Consider the following 19,785-nt stretch of genomic DNA (forward strand, 5'->3'; position numbering starts at 1 on the left):
CAGGAGTAAAAATGCTGAAGATGCTGCAGCGTACAACTCAATTTATAGTATGATGGGTAATCAATCAAATCAGGCATTGATGTTTTAAGCAAAGTGCTTTCATGGTCTTGGTTTCATCACTGTATTCTATGAGATAATTTGTGTAATATATAATCAAAATCTGTTTAGCTTAACATTTATGTTCAGTGCTTTATAAAAAAGCATCAACCAGTGCTGAAATAGAAAAACACTAAAACAAGACAAAGAAATAACTGTTGTACTAACTACTAAAGGTGGAATGAAACAAGATCGCGATGAGGCCAAGATGGGTTGTCTTTTTTTTCATGATCAGAAAATAGTCCATGTCAAGTAGACTTAGAACCTGAAAGACTCTGTTTTTGTGGTGTTGTCTGTGTCTGACCTCACCGTGGCTGTGTGGCCATGCTTTCTCAGTCCCTTAAAGCGCACAGTGAACAGGCCATAGATGATAGGGTCCATGCAGGTATTGAAGAGGCCAAAGATGAACAAGATGTGAGTGAGAGAGTGAGACACTTTCCCCTCTAAGTCATCAGGAAAGAACCAGTACCACAGCCCCAGGAGGTAGTATGGAGTCCAGCACACTATGAAGCACAAGACGATTACTAGACTCATCTTCAGAGTTCTCATTCGAGCTTTGGGGATGTTGTTCTGTGTGCAGCGCCAATCGGGCTCACTAGCTGACACTAGGTAAGAAGAAGAAACAGAGAGATTGGATAACATCAACTGTCACTGCTGAATTTGTAACGCACAAATGTACACCATCTTATCGGATGCACTGGTTAAAGTATTATTTACAAGCACATTTTACTTTTACATAGCAAATAATGTGTTTAATGACATAATGTCACGTACAGCTCTTTCCTTTCATCCTTTTAGAAATCTGGAAGAATATCCGGGTGTAGACGGTGATCATTATGATGAGAGGCAGCAGGAAGAGGCAGCAGAAGGTAAACATGTTGTATGCCGTTTCTTGCCAATGAGTTAGAAAACTGCCCCTGGTGGTGCACTGGGTGAACTCTGCAGGGGAGGTGATTGTCACATTGTGGAAAATAAAAATCTGTGAAGAACAATGCTGTTTAATAACAATAATAATAATATGACAATATTACATTGCTGAAAACTGATAGTCCTACTTTCTATGGAAACAAATGTGTTGTTTGAAATAGACATTTAATGTGTAATTTGGTTGACCGAAATTCAATGTACTCTGACACATTCAGTGTTAGACAGTTGAACACAGCTACAGATCTGCATATACATTTACAATAAAACATCATTCTTATCTACAGGATTAATCAATACAGTCCATGATGAAGGGATTAATCCTTAACAGTGAGGCGCAGGGCCCTTACAAAGGCACAGATTATCTCAGTATACTTTTGTTGTATTTGTGATAATTTATTCTATGCAAATACTCAAATAGGTTATAAATATAGAGAGCTTACTTTGAAATGTATATAAACATTATGTATGCAGGTTCAAATGCACAGGCTTTTCCTTTAAATTATAATATGGATAATAGTGGCACTGTATATGCCATAACAAGAATACGAAGCTAAATAACATGTATATAAATAAATGCTTTGAACTCTTTACTGTTGTATCAGTTGTGGCAGCTTACCTGAGGGACAGAGAATAAGGTGCTCAGGGTCCATGCTACCACAAGCATGAGCCTATTCCTTTTGCGGGCCATGCTGATAGCCAAAGGGTTAAGGATGGCCGACTGTCTGTCCAGACTAATCACCACGGTGACAAAGGCACAGGAGTACATGGCCTGTAGCTTCAGGAACATGAGAACTCTGCAGGCCAGATCTCCAGCCAGCCACTGCACGGTAATGTTCCACACAGCATCCACTGGCATCACTATGAACGTGACCAGGAGATCAGCCGCGGTCAGGTTAATGATGAGCACTCGGACGTGTGACTTGCGCTTGTGGCTGTTGGCTACCCATAATGCACCCAAATTACAGAAAGTGGATATGCCACATAGGATGAACGTTATTATCACTCGGACTTTGGCTGCTGTGGTAAAGGTAGGCAGCTGCAGTCCACTGTCCACTGTGGTCCTGTTGCAGGTAGATGACCAGTCGCAGCTGGCATTGAGGGCACAGACCGGGCTCTGTTGATAGGTGGCAATGGGAGGTTCACAGGAGGACGAAGTGTCCATTTTCTGACCCTTGCCACCGAGTCAGTCAGTCATATTCCTCATAAAGGCTGCAAGCACCAGAGGGAGGAAGCATACACTTAAGTCTTATGCAAGATGCCACTGTAAAGACACATATGGGCTTCAATAGGAGCAACTAATGACTTGTGAGTAATCGGACACAGATGGAGCAGTGTGCTGCGCAAAGCAAGAGTCCGTTTCACTAGAACCATATCACGTCTAATTAGCTACGTGACCCCAGGCTGTGAGCATCACCACCAATAAAAGTCATAAGATTGGCTAAGTCATAAAATAAGAATAATTAGCATTCATTTTTACTTTAGTCAATAGAATAAAGCAAACCTAATAAAATATGCACGTATGCCCATGACATCTTAAATAAAAAAAATAAAATAAAAAAAATACCTTTTGCTTTGTTGCGCTCAATTGCCAGTATCTTAAATAAGTCCCACACATGGCTGGTGCAGGTCCACGCGCCGTGCTCCTCTCATGTTTCTCCTGAAGCGCGAGGCGCGCGGAGTGGCCGCGTGCATTTAGCACGAGGGCGCAGAGTGGGAGTGAGGGAGTGGGCGCGGCTTCTCTCTCCATGGTGTCTATCTGCTGCGCCGCTCACGGATTTGGAGCTAATTTCATCCGAACGCAAACTCCATCAAATTGGAGACGCCTAAACTGTTTTTGACGGATGCTCATTTTGACTTTCAGTTTGAATAGAATGGGCTGTCTGTCAGTATAATGCAAATGTCATCAGAGGAGGAATAGGTTATCCCAAAATAGCGTACTTATGTAGGATACTTAAAAAAGTAAGCAACTATAAAATGACTAGCTATAGCTGTATCTAGAACTTGTTTAGAATTTTAAAAAAGGAAGAAAACTTGCTGTCCTTTACAACACGCTAGTGTACGTTTAAAACTAGGCTATATTAACTTTATTTATTTTTTTTTAAATGTCCTTGCATTTCTTTTTTCAGTCTTGTAGGCCCATATATTTAACTAAGTTTTGGGAAATTTAAACACAAGTTTATCTTTGAATAGCCAAATTCTGTATTGTCCTGCATTGGGAGCCCAGAAAATACCTGGTTTCACCTACCTCTCTATTCCCGCCCACTCAAAAAAATAGACTCCAGATCGCATGTCTAGTAGCCTTTTTTAACGCTAGAAAGTTTATATTACTAGTTAAACTAAGCATATTTGTCTTCTATGAAAAAGTAGTCATTATTTATTCATTCCATACTCAGTGGAGGAAATCTATAAGCCACAGCTCCCAATCTTCACCTATCACTCACGCACACACCACTTTCATATTAGGCAAGGTGGGTGAAGTGTTTTGCCTCAGGATCAGAGTGACCAGACGTCCCTATTTACCTGGGACAGTCCCCGTTTTGAGCCCTGTGTCCCCTGTCCCAGTGGATTTATCCAAAACTATTCATTTGTCCCAGTATGATACAAGAAATGTCCCAGGTGTCCCTATTTTTGACCAATTTGATATCTGTCAACAAATACATTGTCATTTGTTTACATAAAATACAGAAAAGCTGCTTAAACTTGACCAAAACACAAAGGAAATGTGACTATACTGACACATTAGTCATGAATGGGCTGATGAACTGTGAAACATATTTGACTAAATAAACTTTTGTCCAGGTGACAATTTGAATTTCTCTTTTTGCCACTTCTCCTTAAATACGTACTTGTTTCACAATTTTATTATTACCACCTACTCCAAACCGGGGGTATCCCAGGTTTTGATTTTGAACACAGACACATGAAAAATACTCCTGCAGAATCAATGAACAAACCTTTAAACCTTGTCAAAATTAGAAAAGAGAAGAAGAGGTTGGTTTTGTTTTAAAGATAAGGGGACCAATGCGGTGTGTTTTCCATACATAACTGATAGTCCAGTTCACTATATACTTTTGTGGGAGTTTTTGGGGGATTTGCTAAACTATATATTTTTGTAAAGATTATTGTGTATAGAGTCAGAAAATCAATGTTTGCATTTGCCCAGATGTCTATATAGCGGCCATATTGAATTTGTAAAAAAATGGAAGCCTAAAAACTCTTTTTGAAATATCTCAGCCTCTGAATAATTTGAAATGTTGATTTTAATTGCTAAACCCACATTTTCAGGGTCAGGGAATCAAATGGTGCTAGTTACAAAGCTATAACCTAAAGACTTAACCACATTAACCCTTAGATACATAAGTGGGTCAAAAATGACCCGGTTTGGTTGTTTTCTTGTAATTTCATTGTAATATTTGCATGTAATACTCCATATTCCTCCAAAAAACATGTATTTTTAATTATCCTGTTCAAATGCATCAGCAATATGTGTAAAACAAACTATAAACATCACATGCAATTGGTCAGATAACTCAAAGAGTTTAAAAGTAGCTAATATAAAATGTGTATGTTGAATGTCACAATATGATTATGCAACATTTTTAATTAGACATTTTCTATACATCATCATTATCATCCTCACTTTCATACAGCCATAGACCATATGTATGAGTAGACAGAGCTAACGCTGTAGCTGCCACGTGCCAAATAGGAAGTTCTCCAGGAGGCTCTTCTGTCTCCTTCTGACTCTGGCTCCAATGGACTTACATTAGGATCTTGTGGCTCCTTTCTCTATAACTGCTGCAGTGAGCCTCACCATTTTCGTCTTAAAATGTTTGTATTAACCCGTATTGTCCGTCAAAAAACTCCTATTTGTAATATAGAGTCTAGCTCCAAATTCGCTCCTGTAACCGTGAGCATCATGAGCCTCATTTGAGCGACGCTGAACTCTGTGTGTCACACTCGCTTAGTCCACTTCTTTTATACAGTCTATGCATACAACACAGCTTGGGAATCATCATCATTCTGGCACTGTCTGCTACACTGACACATGTCGGTACATGCTAAATCTTGAGTTTCTGTTGTGCAGTTCTGCAGTCACCTTTGTAGACTACTTAGCTGTGGTGGACCTGGACCCTGGGCTTTCACTAGGACCAATTGCTGACTATCATGACATCATTTATTTAAAGAAAACTAAATGAAGCAAATCGCACATGCACTTACTTCATATATTTGTTTAATAAACATTAGCTACTGTTCACCAAGATGATCCAGTCCACACAGAGGGGGTCTCACACCCAGAGGAAACAATAGTAGATGTTGAGGCCAGTTACAAGTACCTTGGTATTCCACAAGCAAATGGTAACCTTGAAGAGGCAACAAGCAAAGCGGCTACGGCCAAATACCTGCAATGAGTGAAACAAGTCCTTAGAGGCAGGTGGTGGAGGATAAGCAACAGAGCAGAGCCATGGTGGTGGACATCGCAATACCAAGGGATGGTAATATCAGGAAAAAGGAACACACAAAAGTAGAAAAATACCAGGGGCTTAAGGAGGAGCTGGAGAAAACCTGGAAGGTGAAGGCATCAGTGGTGCCCGTAGTGATTGGAGCACTGGAAACTGGAAGAGTGGCTACAGCAGATACTGGGAAAAACAACGGACCTCTCAGTCCAGGAAAGTGCAGTACTGGGAACAGCAAAGATACTGCGCAGAACTCTAAGGCTCCCAGGCTTCTGGTAGAGGACCCGAGCCGAGCTGGATAAGAGTGAGAGAGACCAACCACCGTGGAAGGTGAGAAATATTAGCTGGTTAGCTGTAGTCGTTTATGTTTAAATATGTTCTTTAAATATATTACATATCTTCTGAGTTAAAATAAAGATAATACATACTGTGCATGTGTTAGATACTCTGTAAATGCTCTTAAGGGATCACACTTTTCTGATATAGCAAGTCTGAGGAAGAGCTATTGGCTCAAAACATCACTGTAAATAAAATCTTTCAACAAGAACTACTTTATGTGTAGATCACTCTCACCACCCATTCTAGAAAGCCTGCAATGTGTGTCTTTGAAATCATTCACACACTAAATATTAAATGTTTTAATGAGTGGTATAAAAAAAAAATCTAATTTTTTTTTCATTACAAACATATTTCAAGAGAACAACCACACTGGGTTATTATTATCTAATCATGTACTGAAGGATTAATATGGTAATGTTGTGTAACTAGCACTATTGGATTCCTTGACCCTTACAATGGGGATTTAATAGTAAAAATCAACATTTCAGTTTATTCAGAAGTCGAGATACTGTAATTTTTACATTTACAGCGGCCATTTTTAAAACTTCAATATGGCAGCCATACAGACATCTGGGCAAATGCAAACATTGATTTTCTGACTCCATATACTATAACCTTTCCAAAAATATATAATTTAGCAAATCCCCCAAAAATCAACTCATGCTGACTCAGTTTTATTCAGCTCTCAATTATTATTGGTCATTGAATCACCAAACTGTTATTGCATTATCCTATTAATACAATTTTTACTGGTATAAGCCCCCAAATTGGGTCATGCCTTGTGAAGCGAAAATAGTCACAACACATTCTGTCTATAGGACATGAATACATAGATACCAAATGTATTTTTCTGCCACTGCAGTAATGGAGTTGGGCATAATTTGAGCTTTTTATATGGAGATACAAAAGAGCTCTTATGTGTGTGCATCTGTGTAGGCACTTAGAGGAGGAAAAGAGATAGGCAAATGTACCACCCACTGCAGTGAAGATAGGCAATAACAAGAGAAAGGAGCTTTTCAAAACTGCTGATGTGAGCTGACTTGTTTTTAATCACAGGGTTAAGCCTGAACTGAAGATCATTTTTGAAATGACAAAACTACCAACTCTGTTCTTTTAAACAAACAATAGGTTATGAACAAAATATGATCAATAAATGAACAATTACACACACTACAATTAACAACAGGAAAAAAGAAAATTGTGCATGTAAACAAGCCTCCAAAGTAATCAGCAAGTTGAAGCAGAATATGAAAAAAAGCCTTCATTTGGAACTGCAGCTATGGATAAGCCAAACTGGACACAGCACTCAGCACAAATTAGAATGAAAGTAATTTACAGATAAAAGTGAATCATATGGGATCAATCACAATTCTGTACAATGGGTTTTGGTTCCAGCCACTGCTTTTTGAAATTCAAATCTTGTCTGCCATTTTAACTTGTATTCTAAACAAAATATGTATGGAAAATTTACAATCTGCAAATATGTACAGAAATATGTCCAACTTAATGTGCGTAACCAGACTTTTATTCTATTGTAATGCAGCAGGACAGTCTGTCTTACTTTGGGCTCATGTCCAAACTAGTATTAGCATTAGTATAAATCCTTACTAAATTGTTCTTTTGGTTTAAATTGGGTATTGTTTTGAAGTGACTTATCTTGGGTTTCTTTCCTTATGCATCACACTGAGTAATTTGTTTATAATTAATGTTTTATCACTATTATATTGTTAACAAAAGTAGCCAGATAACCAGTGTTTGGAAGAATACTTTGAAAATGTATTTAGTTGCAGAATACTGAATACCTGCATTAGAATGTATTTTGTAACATATTCCGTTGCATGTTCCAATCAGAGTACTATATTCTGAATACTTAGAATACGACACTACACTAAGTTACATTATATTACAGTGTAAAGACATGACATAAAACTAAAAACAACTTGATTTGTGTTGTTATGCAAAAATGTATGTCCAATTAGAGAAAAAAAAACATACACACATGCATGCACTACAATGTGCTTTCGTTTTTTTCCTCACTAATACTGTGAATTTTACTGAATACCACCAAATGAAAGAATAACTGCCCAGAATACACATACTCAATATTTGTATTCTGAATATGTATTTTGGTACATGTATTCAGTTACTTTGCACCACTGCTGATAAATGAACATACTAATGAGGGTGTGAAAAATAATCAATATAATACTGTAGGAAAATTAGTTCTCTACATTTGACCCATCTTTTAATGCAGCTGGGGCAGCCTGTCAGGAGCACTGGACATCACAGTGCCACCCTGGGGTCTCCAAATCGTGGTCTCTGCTTGGTCAGTGAGGGACATGATAATTCCATGCTTACCACAATGCCACTGAGCCATTGTACACATTAATAAACATAATAAAATGGGACCATACATTATAAGGCTGATTAGTGTATTGCATTGTGTCGGTCAAAGAGTACAGGCTTTTGATTAAGGATATCTGTGGGTCAGACTGGGTTTAACAGACCAAAGGTGCTGTCTTTCTACAAGACTAACCTGTCTTTTGGAACTGAGCCTGTAGAAAGTGTGTGGATGTGTTGGTGTATATACATGATGCTGATGTCATCAACCTTCCCCTGTTAAAGGCTCTGTTACTCAGGTAAGTCTTAATCTGATCTTTATTTTATCATATTTTAGCTGGAACTACAGCAGGTGAGCTGATTTGTGCTTTTTAAAAAGTCTCTCACATATAAAATTGCTCGCACAAGTTAGGTAGAATTAGCCAACCTTTTTTTCAGTTAGTCACTCTCTCCAGGACCATAAACATTCATATTGATCACAGGCTCGTGATAATGTGTTGTTTCAATCCATTCAGTGTTTTCAGACAAATGTAAAACTTTTGTGCATTGCGTCATCATGGTAATGGCTGAACATTCCACCATAGAGACACATGTAAAACATCCCCAGCGTGATGTCACTGCAAAGTATCAATAGGTTGTGGTCATATTCTACCTATATACCACTGTGGAAGATCCATAGTTTTGAAAAACAAACTAACTAACTAACTAACTAAATTCAAACTTATGATCCACAAATAATGAATGTCATCATTATTTGTTAGACTGGCACCATAGTAATCTTATGTCTTGGATTCCTTCCATAATAAATGTGAGTGTTGCTCTATGTTGCCTGCCTAAAATCCAAAGATTACAGCTAATCTCCATGGAAATTACATTTACATATGTATATTGAAAGACTACTGCACTATCCTTTAGAAAATGTTGACTTAATTTAATTCCATTGATCAAAATATTCTAAAATATTGCATCAGTTCTTGTACTGAAAATATGGAAAGTTTGTAAGTGAAGGTCACCTGACTTGTATGAATAGTATGCTCCGAAAACATTGTGCACAGCAGAAAAAGATGGTACATTTCACATCACTTACTTAAAAAGATGAGTGGTTAAGAGGAGCCAAATGTTTTAGCATAGCATTTACTAGTATTTATTTCCAGACTTCCAGGCCAATATAAAAACACACAAGACACTAACAAGAACAGTACAGATTGGGTTATAAACGACAGCTGAACCAGCGTTGGTGTTGGTACCACACAACACCATTACATTTGTCACAATTTAGAGTTGATCATCATCATCATCATTGTCGTCATTATCATCGTCACCTTCATCATCATCACCCTGGTATCATCACGATCATCCCCATCATCATCACCATAACCATCATCACCACCCTTATCATCATCATTATCTCCATCACTATCATCATCATCATTATCATCAATGTCATCATCACTACCAGCATCTTCATCATCGTCGTCATCATTATCATGATCGCCTTCATCATCATCATCATCATCATCATCATCATCGCCTTCATCATCATCATCACCATCAACACCATCATTGTCACCATCACTATCACATCATCAGCATCAGCATTGTCATCATTATCATCATCGAATTAATCATCATCATCATCACCATCACTGTCATCATCATCACTAAAACCATCATCACTATCATCATCATCATCATTATCGTCATCATTATCATCGTCACCTGCATCATCATCACCATCATCATTGGCATCATCACAATAATCACCATCATCATCATCACTGCCGTTATCATCATAATCATCATTATCTCCATCACTATCATCATCATCATCACCATCACTATCATCATCGTTGTCATCATTGTCACCATCACTATCATCAATCACTATCACTATCATCATTATCATCATCATCAGCAGCAGCAGCAGCAGCAGCTAGTAGCAGCATCATCATCATCATCAGCAGCAGCAGAAGCAACAGCATCTTCTTAATCATCATCATCTTATCCATGTACCTACAGGCCTGTGCTAATTGCTTATTCATAGGTTGCTTTATTGCTATGACCACAAAAGGCAGTTGCCATAGCTTGAAACTCATGAATTCAAGCATATGTTAAATAGGCCTATAAGGACAACACAGAGGCAGACATGGTTTTTCTCCAATTGACCTGCATCCTCAAATTAGACTACCAGTAAATCAGAAATTGTAATGCTGGTATCTGTCTATATGCTATCCCCTTTAAATATGTCAATCTTAGACACAAAATGTGCTGTCTCTGTAAGTTCATATATACTGTAAAGCTGTTCCCACCTTACAATAGAAATTATTATGCTTGCTCCATGTCTGGTCCATATGGCTGACGACTGTTTGCATTCTGATGGGATTTATGCTGCAGCGGAAACCTTTCTTGATGCATACTTTTACAAAGCTGGAAAAAAGAAATAGTTATTGTACCCTTTATGGTATAGAAATTTACAACATCAACATAGTCATATTTATAGCATGCATTAAAATCCTCTCAGGTCATTAATATGTTGTAGTATCTCGCATTTCTGTGGAAAGGATAAGCCACATTCCAGTAAAAGACCATATATCTATGACAACACTGACTATATATTTAAGAAGGTATGTAAAAATGAAACATTCTCAGATATGAACAAGTATTTATTGCTTAAATGTACACAGAACTTCTGCTATCTAGGTCATGACCCCTCCTAAGCCAAAATATGAAAGATCTAATAATCGTGCCATAGATAGAATAATATTGTAAAATAAAATAAAAAGTTATTGTTGTATAATGAAAGACAAATAAAGTTAAATAAGTATTTTCTTATAAAAATGGCATTATAGCATATATGTCTCATCGTGATTGTGCTCTCCACTGCTGGTCTGGTGCCTGATACTATAAGCGTTAAGCACTCTGATGATCACTGAAAGCTATGGCCCTGGGCGTCATGGTAAACCTATCTGGTGATCTCCCCTCTACATAGGTCACAAATACGTTTTCTTATTCTGAAACTGGCTCCAGGTGAACATGCAGTGTTTTTTGCTGTAATTCCCCTGTTTTACTCGTGTGCTAATAATGCAGTTATAGGGGATGTTTGAATATTTCTGAAAGATTGTTTGCCAAAAGGCATAATTGAACATTCAGCAATCAATCATGGAATGTGAATGTGAATATGACTATAAATGAATACAAGCTACAGTATCCTTGACACTTACCGTGTGGTGCATGGATGTATTCATTTATTTTCATGTACTCAAATCATTTGAGTACAATGAAATGATCAGTTATTGCAGTTGTGTGGTGTTGCAGGTTATATAACTTTTAGAAAAGCTGAAGACTCTCAATGCTATATGGAGACCTCTCAATGACATGAGGTATTATGAGATTAACTTATCTGTTGGGTATTTTATGGCTTAAAAAAAATAAGATAACCATTCTTACTGTGAGCATAGTCTCTTACAGATCTGACCAATAACTTGGCTTGGTCGTGCCATAGGCTTGTCTCCATGGAAATAGATCCATTTAATACCATCCTATGTAAAATTCTAGGCAAAGCAGTAACATTCAGCAGGTGGCAGACCCTTCAAAAGAAAAGTTACATATTGTACCTTTAAACATAGGAGTGGTATCGAATCTGCATCTTGTTGTACCTGTTCTGCATTATGTCATTGTGGTTAACAGCACTCCTGACTCACAGCGTAAAGTCCCAAGATTATCCCCAGGTGGGTGGAGGTCTTCTCTGGTTACTCAGTTTTACCTGTCAGTTAGTGGAAGGAACTCACAAAAAAAAAAAAAAAAAAAAAAAAAAAGTGATATTATGTAACTTTTCTGGTGCAAGATCTACCACCTGCTAATCTCCATGAAGTTGTTATTGCGTTCCACAATATGCCATCAGTTTAACTATCATAATGGAGATAAGCAGGTAACGCCACCAGGCCAATGTAAATATATAAATATATGTTATGTCTGAAGTATTTTTAGCAATAAAATACCTGTAACTGAATAAATGCCATATTGTGGAACATTCTGAATAAGCAGTAACATGGACACAAACAGGGGGTGTACTCTCTGTGAGAACTACACTATTTACGGATCTATGCTATAATGTTGTTTCCTCATCACAAACATACCTGGAGTTATGTTTTGTTTTATTCAAACATTTTAACAAACAAAACCTACATATTTAGGCTGAGTTCTTCTCTCAAATATAAGACACTTTGTTACATCTTGTGATGTCATGTAAAAATACAGGAAATGCACCACTGTGTTTTTAAACTCCATACACCTTCACTAAAATCATTTGGATAATATCAGTCCTGGAATTATCAACCTCTGCTGAACTAAAAATAAAAGGTAGCTGTTAATTTGAAAACTACATCACAAGGTTGAACAAAGCATATTGAGCTTTGGAGATCTAGACAGACTGATAACATGTGCGAATGAAACAAAACAGAACTCCAGGTATCTTTCTGGTGAGATAGGAGCATTACAACATGGATTAAAGATCACAAGAGTCAACTTTGCATAATAAAGGGCCTTTAAATAAAAAAAGACGTTGTATCAGAATAGGCTTTTGTCATGTTTATCCTATTTTTTGTCATTTTTAAAAAACATGTTTTTGGTCACCGTCTCCATTCTCCAATAGCCTGATTCATCAGCCAGTTTCCCTTTGTGGAAACTGTCTGACCTTGCAGCATTAGAATTTGTTTGCTCAACGGTAGGCGGGTACTTTTTTATTTAACCAATCGCTGCTATTTGGTTGTGATGTATGTAATGTGCCGCTAACAGGGCTAACTGATATATTGACCTTTTCCCAAATTACGTAGGAAGAAGAGCAATAACATCTTTCGCCTTGATAAAATGTATCAAACATTCTCTTTGTTCTGGCTTTAAATCCTCGATCTCAGGAATCTTTGCCAACACAGAAGGTATTGCTTTTTGCTGATTGGCTGGTGCCTGAACTCGCACTTCCGGGGTTTTTGCAAACTGTCTAGTGTATTCCGATTCCTGATCTAGTCGCTGGAGAGAAATGAAATTGAGCAGAGGCACTAGGTGGCACCAGCCTGGCTAATTCTCCGATATGGGTGTGCAAAAGTATTGAAATATCACCATATCGTATCATTTAATGTGATGATACAGTATTGATATTATGGGCTGCTGTATCAATATATCACCAAGAGTATTTTTTTGTTTATTTTACTAAATTATTTTGTTACAGCGCTACAGCTGTGTTGCTTGTTTAGAGGAAGGAAACTTGTTTATGCAACACTGTAGTTTTCATTTTTGAGTAGAACATGTACCTGTTTGAACTCTGTGTAAAAAGTATAAAAAATCTGCTAGTTTTTTCCTCATTCTGTTGTTATGCCAGAGTAAGCCTTTATCCCGGAGAGACTATTCAAGCAAATTGACTTCTCTGTTGAACTTATTTTCTTACAAGGTGTGGCGCTGAGAGGTTCACATTGTTGACTCTTCAAAATGGACTTCTAGTGTTTGCTGGCCTCTTCTGCTGGAGCTGCCATTAGACGTTGTGCAAGAGGACACACACATGCACGCGTGTGGGCGCCCACACACACCATGTTGGGTTTCCAATCGTTTTACATTTACATTACACTGACTTACATACATACATACATTTATTTCTTGGAGACTGATCTTAATCTTAATCACAGCTACTAACCCGATATTAACCTGATCTAAACTTTTCCTGTTGCTCTAATAATAAAAGCTTCACGCCATGCGGACCTGATAGTCCTGATGTTCTTGTAAAGGAGGCAGGTCCCTAAGGTGAGTGGGTATACAGATTTTAGTTTCAGACACACACGCTCACAGATTGACAGCCTGGGAGCACTGATAGGGAGAGTGATTTTGTAAAAAGATAAATTGAACAAATTGCTTTGAATTTGCAGCATTTCTTGTAATGTCAAGGGGAGAGCGTCAGATGGCTTCATATCTTCATATTGTTATTCTGGTCACATGGATGTCAACAAACTTCAAGCAGCCTGTTTTCTACCTGTTTAGAGGCGGCACCTTCAATTCACCTTTATTGTTGTTGCATAAGTACGTCAAAATGTGAAGTGCATCTGGGATCAAAAGACACCTGCACACTCACATCACACACTTAGCACTGAAATAGTCATTCATTTCAGTGGGTTCAGTTCAATAATGGCTCTAGGCACAAAGGTGTTTTTCAGCCTAGTCGTCTATTGTACTACACCTGAATCTGGAAGAATTCCAAAAAGAACAGGTGATGACAGGGTCTCTTCCTCGAGAATCGGGGTGGCTCTGTGTCCTGATGTCCCCAGAGATGGCGGTGACAGGCCCTGGTCTTCTGTGAGGTGTTGACTCTTTGGAGAGTTTTGTGATCTGCTTCTGAACAGTTTGTATAACATGTAGTGAAACAGCAGTGCATTGTCAAAATGCTTTCAGTACAACAGAGATAAAAGGCTTCCAGTAGTTCTGTAGGCAAATTGAGTTCTTTTTTTTTTTTTTACAGAGAATACACTTGATTGGGCCTTTCTCAGGTAGGTAGTGGTGTTATTTGAGGTCCCAAAAAATGTAAGACTTAGGACTCAACTTCCTCTCCTTTGATTTGATTGTAGTCCCCCTGGTGTCTCCTACAGTAAATTATTCTTCTTTATGTTTAAAGGTCAAGTTGTTTGCTCAGCACTACTCTGTCAGCCTCTCAGTTTCAAGTTGCCATGAGACAAAAGCCACAAATTCTTTGACAAATGTCACCAAATAGCCTATGGTGCAACTGGTCGCTTGGATTTAGCAGTGGCTATTTTGTTAATTTTCTCAACCAGTCCATCTGCTTAAGAAATATGAATGAAACTCGACATTCTTAACTACATTGTGTTCTACTGAAAATAAGAAAATATAATCAAAATAACAAACATTTTACACTTAAGTGCGTTGTTCAAGCATTGCTAATCCATGTTACATTTCCTTTGGCCTCTTTGCTTTTCTGAACTAAATCTTCCTGTAAACAAGATATCCTTTTGTAGGTTGGTGTAGTCCCTTATTCATCCAGGAGTGGTCCATGGTTTAAAATGTATATCTATACAATGTTTTTAATGTCTTGATTTAAAAATCATTGTTCAGACTATATTACTCATATCCACTGGTAAAAGAAAAGCCCATACTAAAACGCCTTCATAAGTAATTAAGTTAGAAGCTTTGTCGGGGGGCTAATACAGTATATAACCCACTGCAGTCTCCTAATCTGACTGAATTTCAATTACAAAATATTATACAGCTGAATACAATTTTATAGAGAATTCTACATTTTCAAACTTCTCAACAAAAAAACAATTTCTACTTTTTAAAAATTCTGTTAGGTCTGATGAATTCAAAAGCCAAGGAAAAACATGTCTGCCATATCTGCCATCTTCAATGCAGCAAGTCCTGTTTACTGATGTGAGAAGATGCACATTTCCCATTTATGCTAGTCAATTGAAGCCATACAACCTGAGTGAGTGTTGACAGGCTTGGGCAACGTTGGGGCTTTCATGTGGAGAAGTACTCAATCATTGGCCACATAAGGCTGCAGTGTGGACTGAAATAATCATGATGCTGAGGTGTGGGCAGTTGGTCTCACAGGGCACAAGTCAGTTTCCATTACTGTTGTGCGAGATAAATTTGAGCAAGGTACAATTATATTAAAGCCCCAAAGCAAACTGGGCCACTCCAGTCCCACTTGGCTGTTCATTTCTAAAGTAGAGGCTGTGATTATTGGACATGGCACCACAGTTAACACCAGTTGCCATGTAACAGGGTGGAGCAATTTTTTACTCATTTTGAGCCATCAATTTATTTGATTTGACAAATTTGAGATTTTTTAGTCTTACTAAAAACAAATAAAATGGCTATCAATATTAATTTAGTGAATATAAACATTATAGACTTTTTAATTGCTACTATTCTAACATTTCTGCTTCCAAATCATTTTTTACACATAGATTATCTGTAGACCTGTCCATTTAAATACATCATGCTGATCGTGATCTTAATAAAATTCCCATTAATTGCACAAAAGAGACCTCTGAAACTTTAATCTGCACAGGCAAAGATGTACAACACTGTTCTGTCATTTTAGTATGTTACATATCTAATGTATTTATTTATTTGATAGGGATGGGTATGTACACCTCAGCAGTTTATCAGTTGAAATGACAATACAATAATTTTGTGCACCAACATTATGGGCTTGCAATATTTTCATTCCAATAGGCCTACCATATATCAGTCATGTATATATTAAAATTTTATCATCTGAGAAACACAATGAACACTCTGTGCTGCTTCTACATTAGCCTGGTACAGCTGAATGAAGAAGATACTGTGAACTATGGCTGGGTGCAAAATATCCTTTTATTGATCGTGATTTTCAGTATAATTTCATAGTGTCTTATTAAACATAATTTCATAACTTTCAATACCAATTTCCTGAAAATTACTGATTGAACTGGCTGCAGTTCTCCTGATTAAACCTAGGCTGATCATTGACCAACTCAAACTCATTTAAAATTCCCTGCAGACAACTAAAACCCTACAGACAACACCCAAATCCAGAGCGAAAAAAAGATCAGCAACAGCCACCCTAAAAACAATTTCAGTTTTGTCTCATTGCTGCCCCATCAACAACGTTTGTTTATTTCAATCTGGCTGAAATCACAACCTCAGCTACTTGAACAACTCCTGTCACAGTGAAGACGAGCATCTACAACCTAGACAAGACATGTATGCCTTGCAGTTATAGTTTGCTTCCCCCTTGTGGCCAACATCTGTATCTAACTTAAATGATCCAGTCCTTAGTTAAATAATGCAATCACAACAAATTGTAGCTGGGGTGGTGCCTTCCATTTTTATTACACAATTTGACATAAAACAAACTGGTAATAAATGGCACAACTCCACTACATAGAATCTATTAAAAGAAATTACCAACTTCTTTCTTGTTGTAAACCTTAATGCTGTTCAAAGTTCTATCTCATCAGTCCATGTTACAAAATACTTGTTATCTGGTCTAGCCTGTCTTCTGTTCACCTTGTTGAACAATTTTAGCCATATTGTTAGGACTGAGGATTTCAATCCAGTAACCATCAGGATCCTGAATGAAAGCCAGTCCAGACATTTTACCTGGACAAAGTCAGAGAACAGTGAAAAGCAAGGTTAAAAAGTAATTTAACATGTATCCACTCAAACTATATCAACTATAGATATGTTTTAATACACAACTTGAGCTTACCTTCATTTGGCTTCTTAACAAATTTCACTTCTTGCTCTTCAAACAATTTACAAGCGGCATCTACATCTGGGACAGCAATTCCTATGTGACCTACAAATAGGAGATATACATGTCCTGTTAATATTCTATTGATTATCAGTTGCATTATATTATAATTAGATTATGTTTTTGTCTTCTTACCAAAGCCCCGTGGGTCTGAATTTCCATTGTGATAAGATGTAGTCTCATCAGATTCAGAGCCCCAATTACTAAAGTAAAATCAAGGTAATACTTACTTGAAAAATGTATAACTTAAAACAAAAAAGGAAAAAAAAATTAATGTGATGACTGACTGTGTAAGCTCGATGGTGGCTCTTCTGGAAAATGTCCAGCATGTTCTGTCTTTCACATCAGTAGGAATCTCCTTTGGGTCCTCGTAGCCCAAAAAGAACAGAGAGAAACGCATGGAGGGGAAGTCAAACTTTTGCAGGAGCCTGAAACATTTGGCACATCAGAGAGAAAAGGCTAATTTCAGTCAGGTTTATGGGCAGGTCTTGCATTTACAGTAGCATCAACATAGTCAATATTTAGTGCTTATGAACTTATTTTGTTAAAAGAAAACTTTGCCAGAGTATGTGTGAACTTAAGCATTGTGATTTTTTTTTTTTGAAAAGAATTTCTGTTCTAAATGCCAGACACTAGGGTGGTAATGTGTGCAACACATATGTGCAACATCTTAAACCCCTACATCACGTTCTGAAAGTATTTTCTGTGAAAAGCAAACTTACGTCATGCCAAGGATTCTGGTGTAGAAATCCAAAGACTTCACTGGATCTTTAACACGGAGCATAGTCTGCTGCATCATAAAATCCTGGATGATTAAAAAAGACAATATTAAAACAACATTAAAAGATACAAAACTAGAGAAAATATAGTCCTGGGTATTAAAATGTGCCTACAGAACGTAATAATTCGAGTGGTAATGGTAAGAAAAACATACCACCCACATTATTGCCAGTTCTCAAACATTTTAGAATCTGCTGGTTATTTCATGATGTCCATGATAAAATATTCAGTTTTAAATAACAGTTAAACAACTAGGCCTAAAAGAGTGACAGAAGTGAAAAATAGCAATCATGGTACAATCAGTCCAAATTTTTTCATTTTAGCTACATTTAGAATGTAGAGTAATCCTAGATCAATCAATAGATCCACGAGATCAATGCAGTTGTGAAAATCTGCAGACCAACTGCAGATTTGGCACACACAGGAATGCAACGTGGTTGACACGGGCACTTTGGCATGATGAAAAGGTGGTGTGGTGAGAGACATTGCTTTCTACTCCAGTGTGCGTTTGAATAGCTTATATTGGCCTATTCATACCGAATCTTTAAAAAAAATGGATGCTATTGGAGGCTATTCTCCGTAGCTTTGAATGTAATCCCCGTGCTCTAATATGCCTTGCCGCACCTAAAACACTTTTCTGGAAAGTGCGTTACGCACAGGCATGCTGCATGATAACTTGATAAGTCCGACGCAGCTCGTTTTTTTTAAGAGATCTTCTTGACCAAGTAAAAATCCACATGGGAAAAGTATAACTTCCATTTGATACAAGTTTTACAACTGCTTTACCAAAACGTTTTGGTAAACCACTTACCATTGTGTACGTAGCCTAATAGACTCGGTTATTAAATAGACCATAGAAAATAGAAAAAACAACTATATTAGATGTAAAGTTAAACGATGGCAACTTGCCTTCACCGAGCCCTGACAGCGGGTTTGGCCTGTGCAAGTAGCTGCACGGTCTAAGTTCACGAATGCTAATCTGCAATGGTCGTACAGGGCTCCTACCTTTGTTATTGCGTGCCCCTCTTGGCACGCCGCCGCTGCTGCCTCGTCTGACAGTCCTTTGTCGCTCATTTTGATTAAAGTGGTGTTGGTTATAATCGCCACTCGGCAACACTTCACTGCTCACTGGGCGCAGCGCAGGCGAGTGTTGCACTTGAAGCTGAGCTCTGTCTCTGCCTGTCACTTCAAGGTCCTCATCCGGCTCTGGCTTTCATAATAAAAGCCCATCTCCTGCGAGTTCCTGAATTGTATGTATTAACACCATAGATCTATTAATATAACACACCTGGATCATTATTTTACATTTTGTTGTAAACGAAATATTTATTTAATAAACAGCTTTTTAAAAGAAACTGGTCCATTGTTGGGGTTCAAAACCGATGGAGCAAGCAACAGATTTTGTTTTTATTGTTGAAATATGTCTGACATGCACGACCCAGTGGGTATTTTTCAAGTCCCAGGATCCTTCCCCCCAAAGATCACTTTGTAGCACTCCTCCAGAGTTTGCTCCTCCGAAGCAGAGCCAAGTGTCCTGCTCACACATAG

The 19,785-nt window shown here is 37.7% G+C and overlaps 2 protein-coding genes across 2 annotated transcripts; both read right to left on the reverse strand.

Annotated features, from left to right (window-relative positions):
* Positions 1 to 304: 304 nt before the first annotated feature.
* Positions 305 to 2,279, reverse strand: LOC110175341 (gonadotropin-releasing hormone II receptor-like). Its single transcript, XM_020941508.2, has 3 exons — positions 1,640 to 2,279; positions 871 to 1,075; positions 305 to 701 (listed from the first exon to the last, which is right to left on the reverse strand). Exons 1-3 carry the CDS (start codon positions 2,183 to 2,185, stop codon positions 355 to 357), a joined length of 1,098 nt encoding a protein of 365 aa, XP_020797167.1. The 5' UTR covers positions 2,186 to 2,279; the 3' UTR covers positions 305 to 354.
* A 14,723-nt stretch (positions 2,280 to 17,002) lies between these two features.
* glo1 (glyoxalase 1) lies at positions 17,003 to 19,430 on the reverse strand. Its single transcript, XM_020941633.2, has 6 exons — positions 19,243 to 19,430; positions 18,180 to 18,262; positions 17,745 to 17,885; positions 17,593 to 17,660; positions 17,413 to 17,502; positions 17,003 to 17,303 (listed from the first exon to the last, which is right to left on the reverse strand). Exons 1-6 carry the CDS (start codon positions 19,309 to 19,311, stop codon positions 17,191 to 17,193), a joined length of 564 nt encoding a protein of 187 aa, XP_020797292.1. The 5' UTR covers positions 19,312 to 19,430; the 3' UTR covers positions 17,003 to 17,190.
* Positions 19,431 to 19,785: the final 355 nt, after the last annotated feature.

This window comes from Boleophthalmus pectinirostris, unplaced genomic scaffold, assembly GCF_026225935.1.
Source record: "Boleophthalmus pectinirostris isolate CB_2022bp ecotype Guang Dong unplaced genomic scaffold, ASM2622593v1 HiC_scaffold_19, whole genome shotgun sequence".
In the NCBI taxonomy this organism is placed as follows: domain Eukaryota; kingdom Metazoa; phylum Chordata; class Actinopteri; order Gobiiformes; family Gobiidae; genus Boleophthalmus; species Boleophthalmus pectinirostris.

Bases quoted from the DNA above. Each gene is read 5' to 3' on its own strand.
- glo1 (XM_020941633.2), bottom strand. From the start codon at position 19,311: ATGAGCGACAAAGGACTGTCAGACGAGGCAGCAGCGGCGGCGTGCCAA. The intron at 17,661-17,744 runs GTCAGTCATCAC...ATTTTACTTTAG, and splicing joins GCCACCATCGAGCTTACACA to TAATTGGGGCTCTGAATCTG. The intron at 17,503-17,592 runs GTAAGAAGACAA...TCCTATTTGTAG, and splicing joins TTCAGACCCACGGGGCTTTG to GTCACATAGGAATTGCTGTC.
- LOC110175341 (XM_020941508.2), bottom strand. From the start codon at position 2,185: ATGGACACTTCGTCCTCCTGTGAACCTCCCATTGCCACCTATCAACAG. The intron at 1,076-1,639 runs GTAAGCTGCCAC...TGTTCTTCACAG, and splicing joins CCTTATTCTCTGTCCCTCAG to ATTTTTATTTTCCACAATGT. The intron at 702-870 runs GTACGTGACATT...CTTCTTACCTAG, and splicing joins AAGGATGAAAGGAAAGAGCT to TGTCAGCTAGTGAGCCCGAT.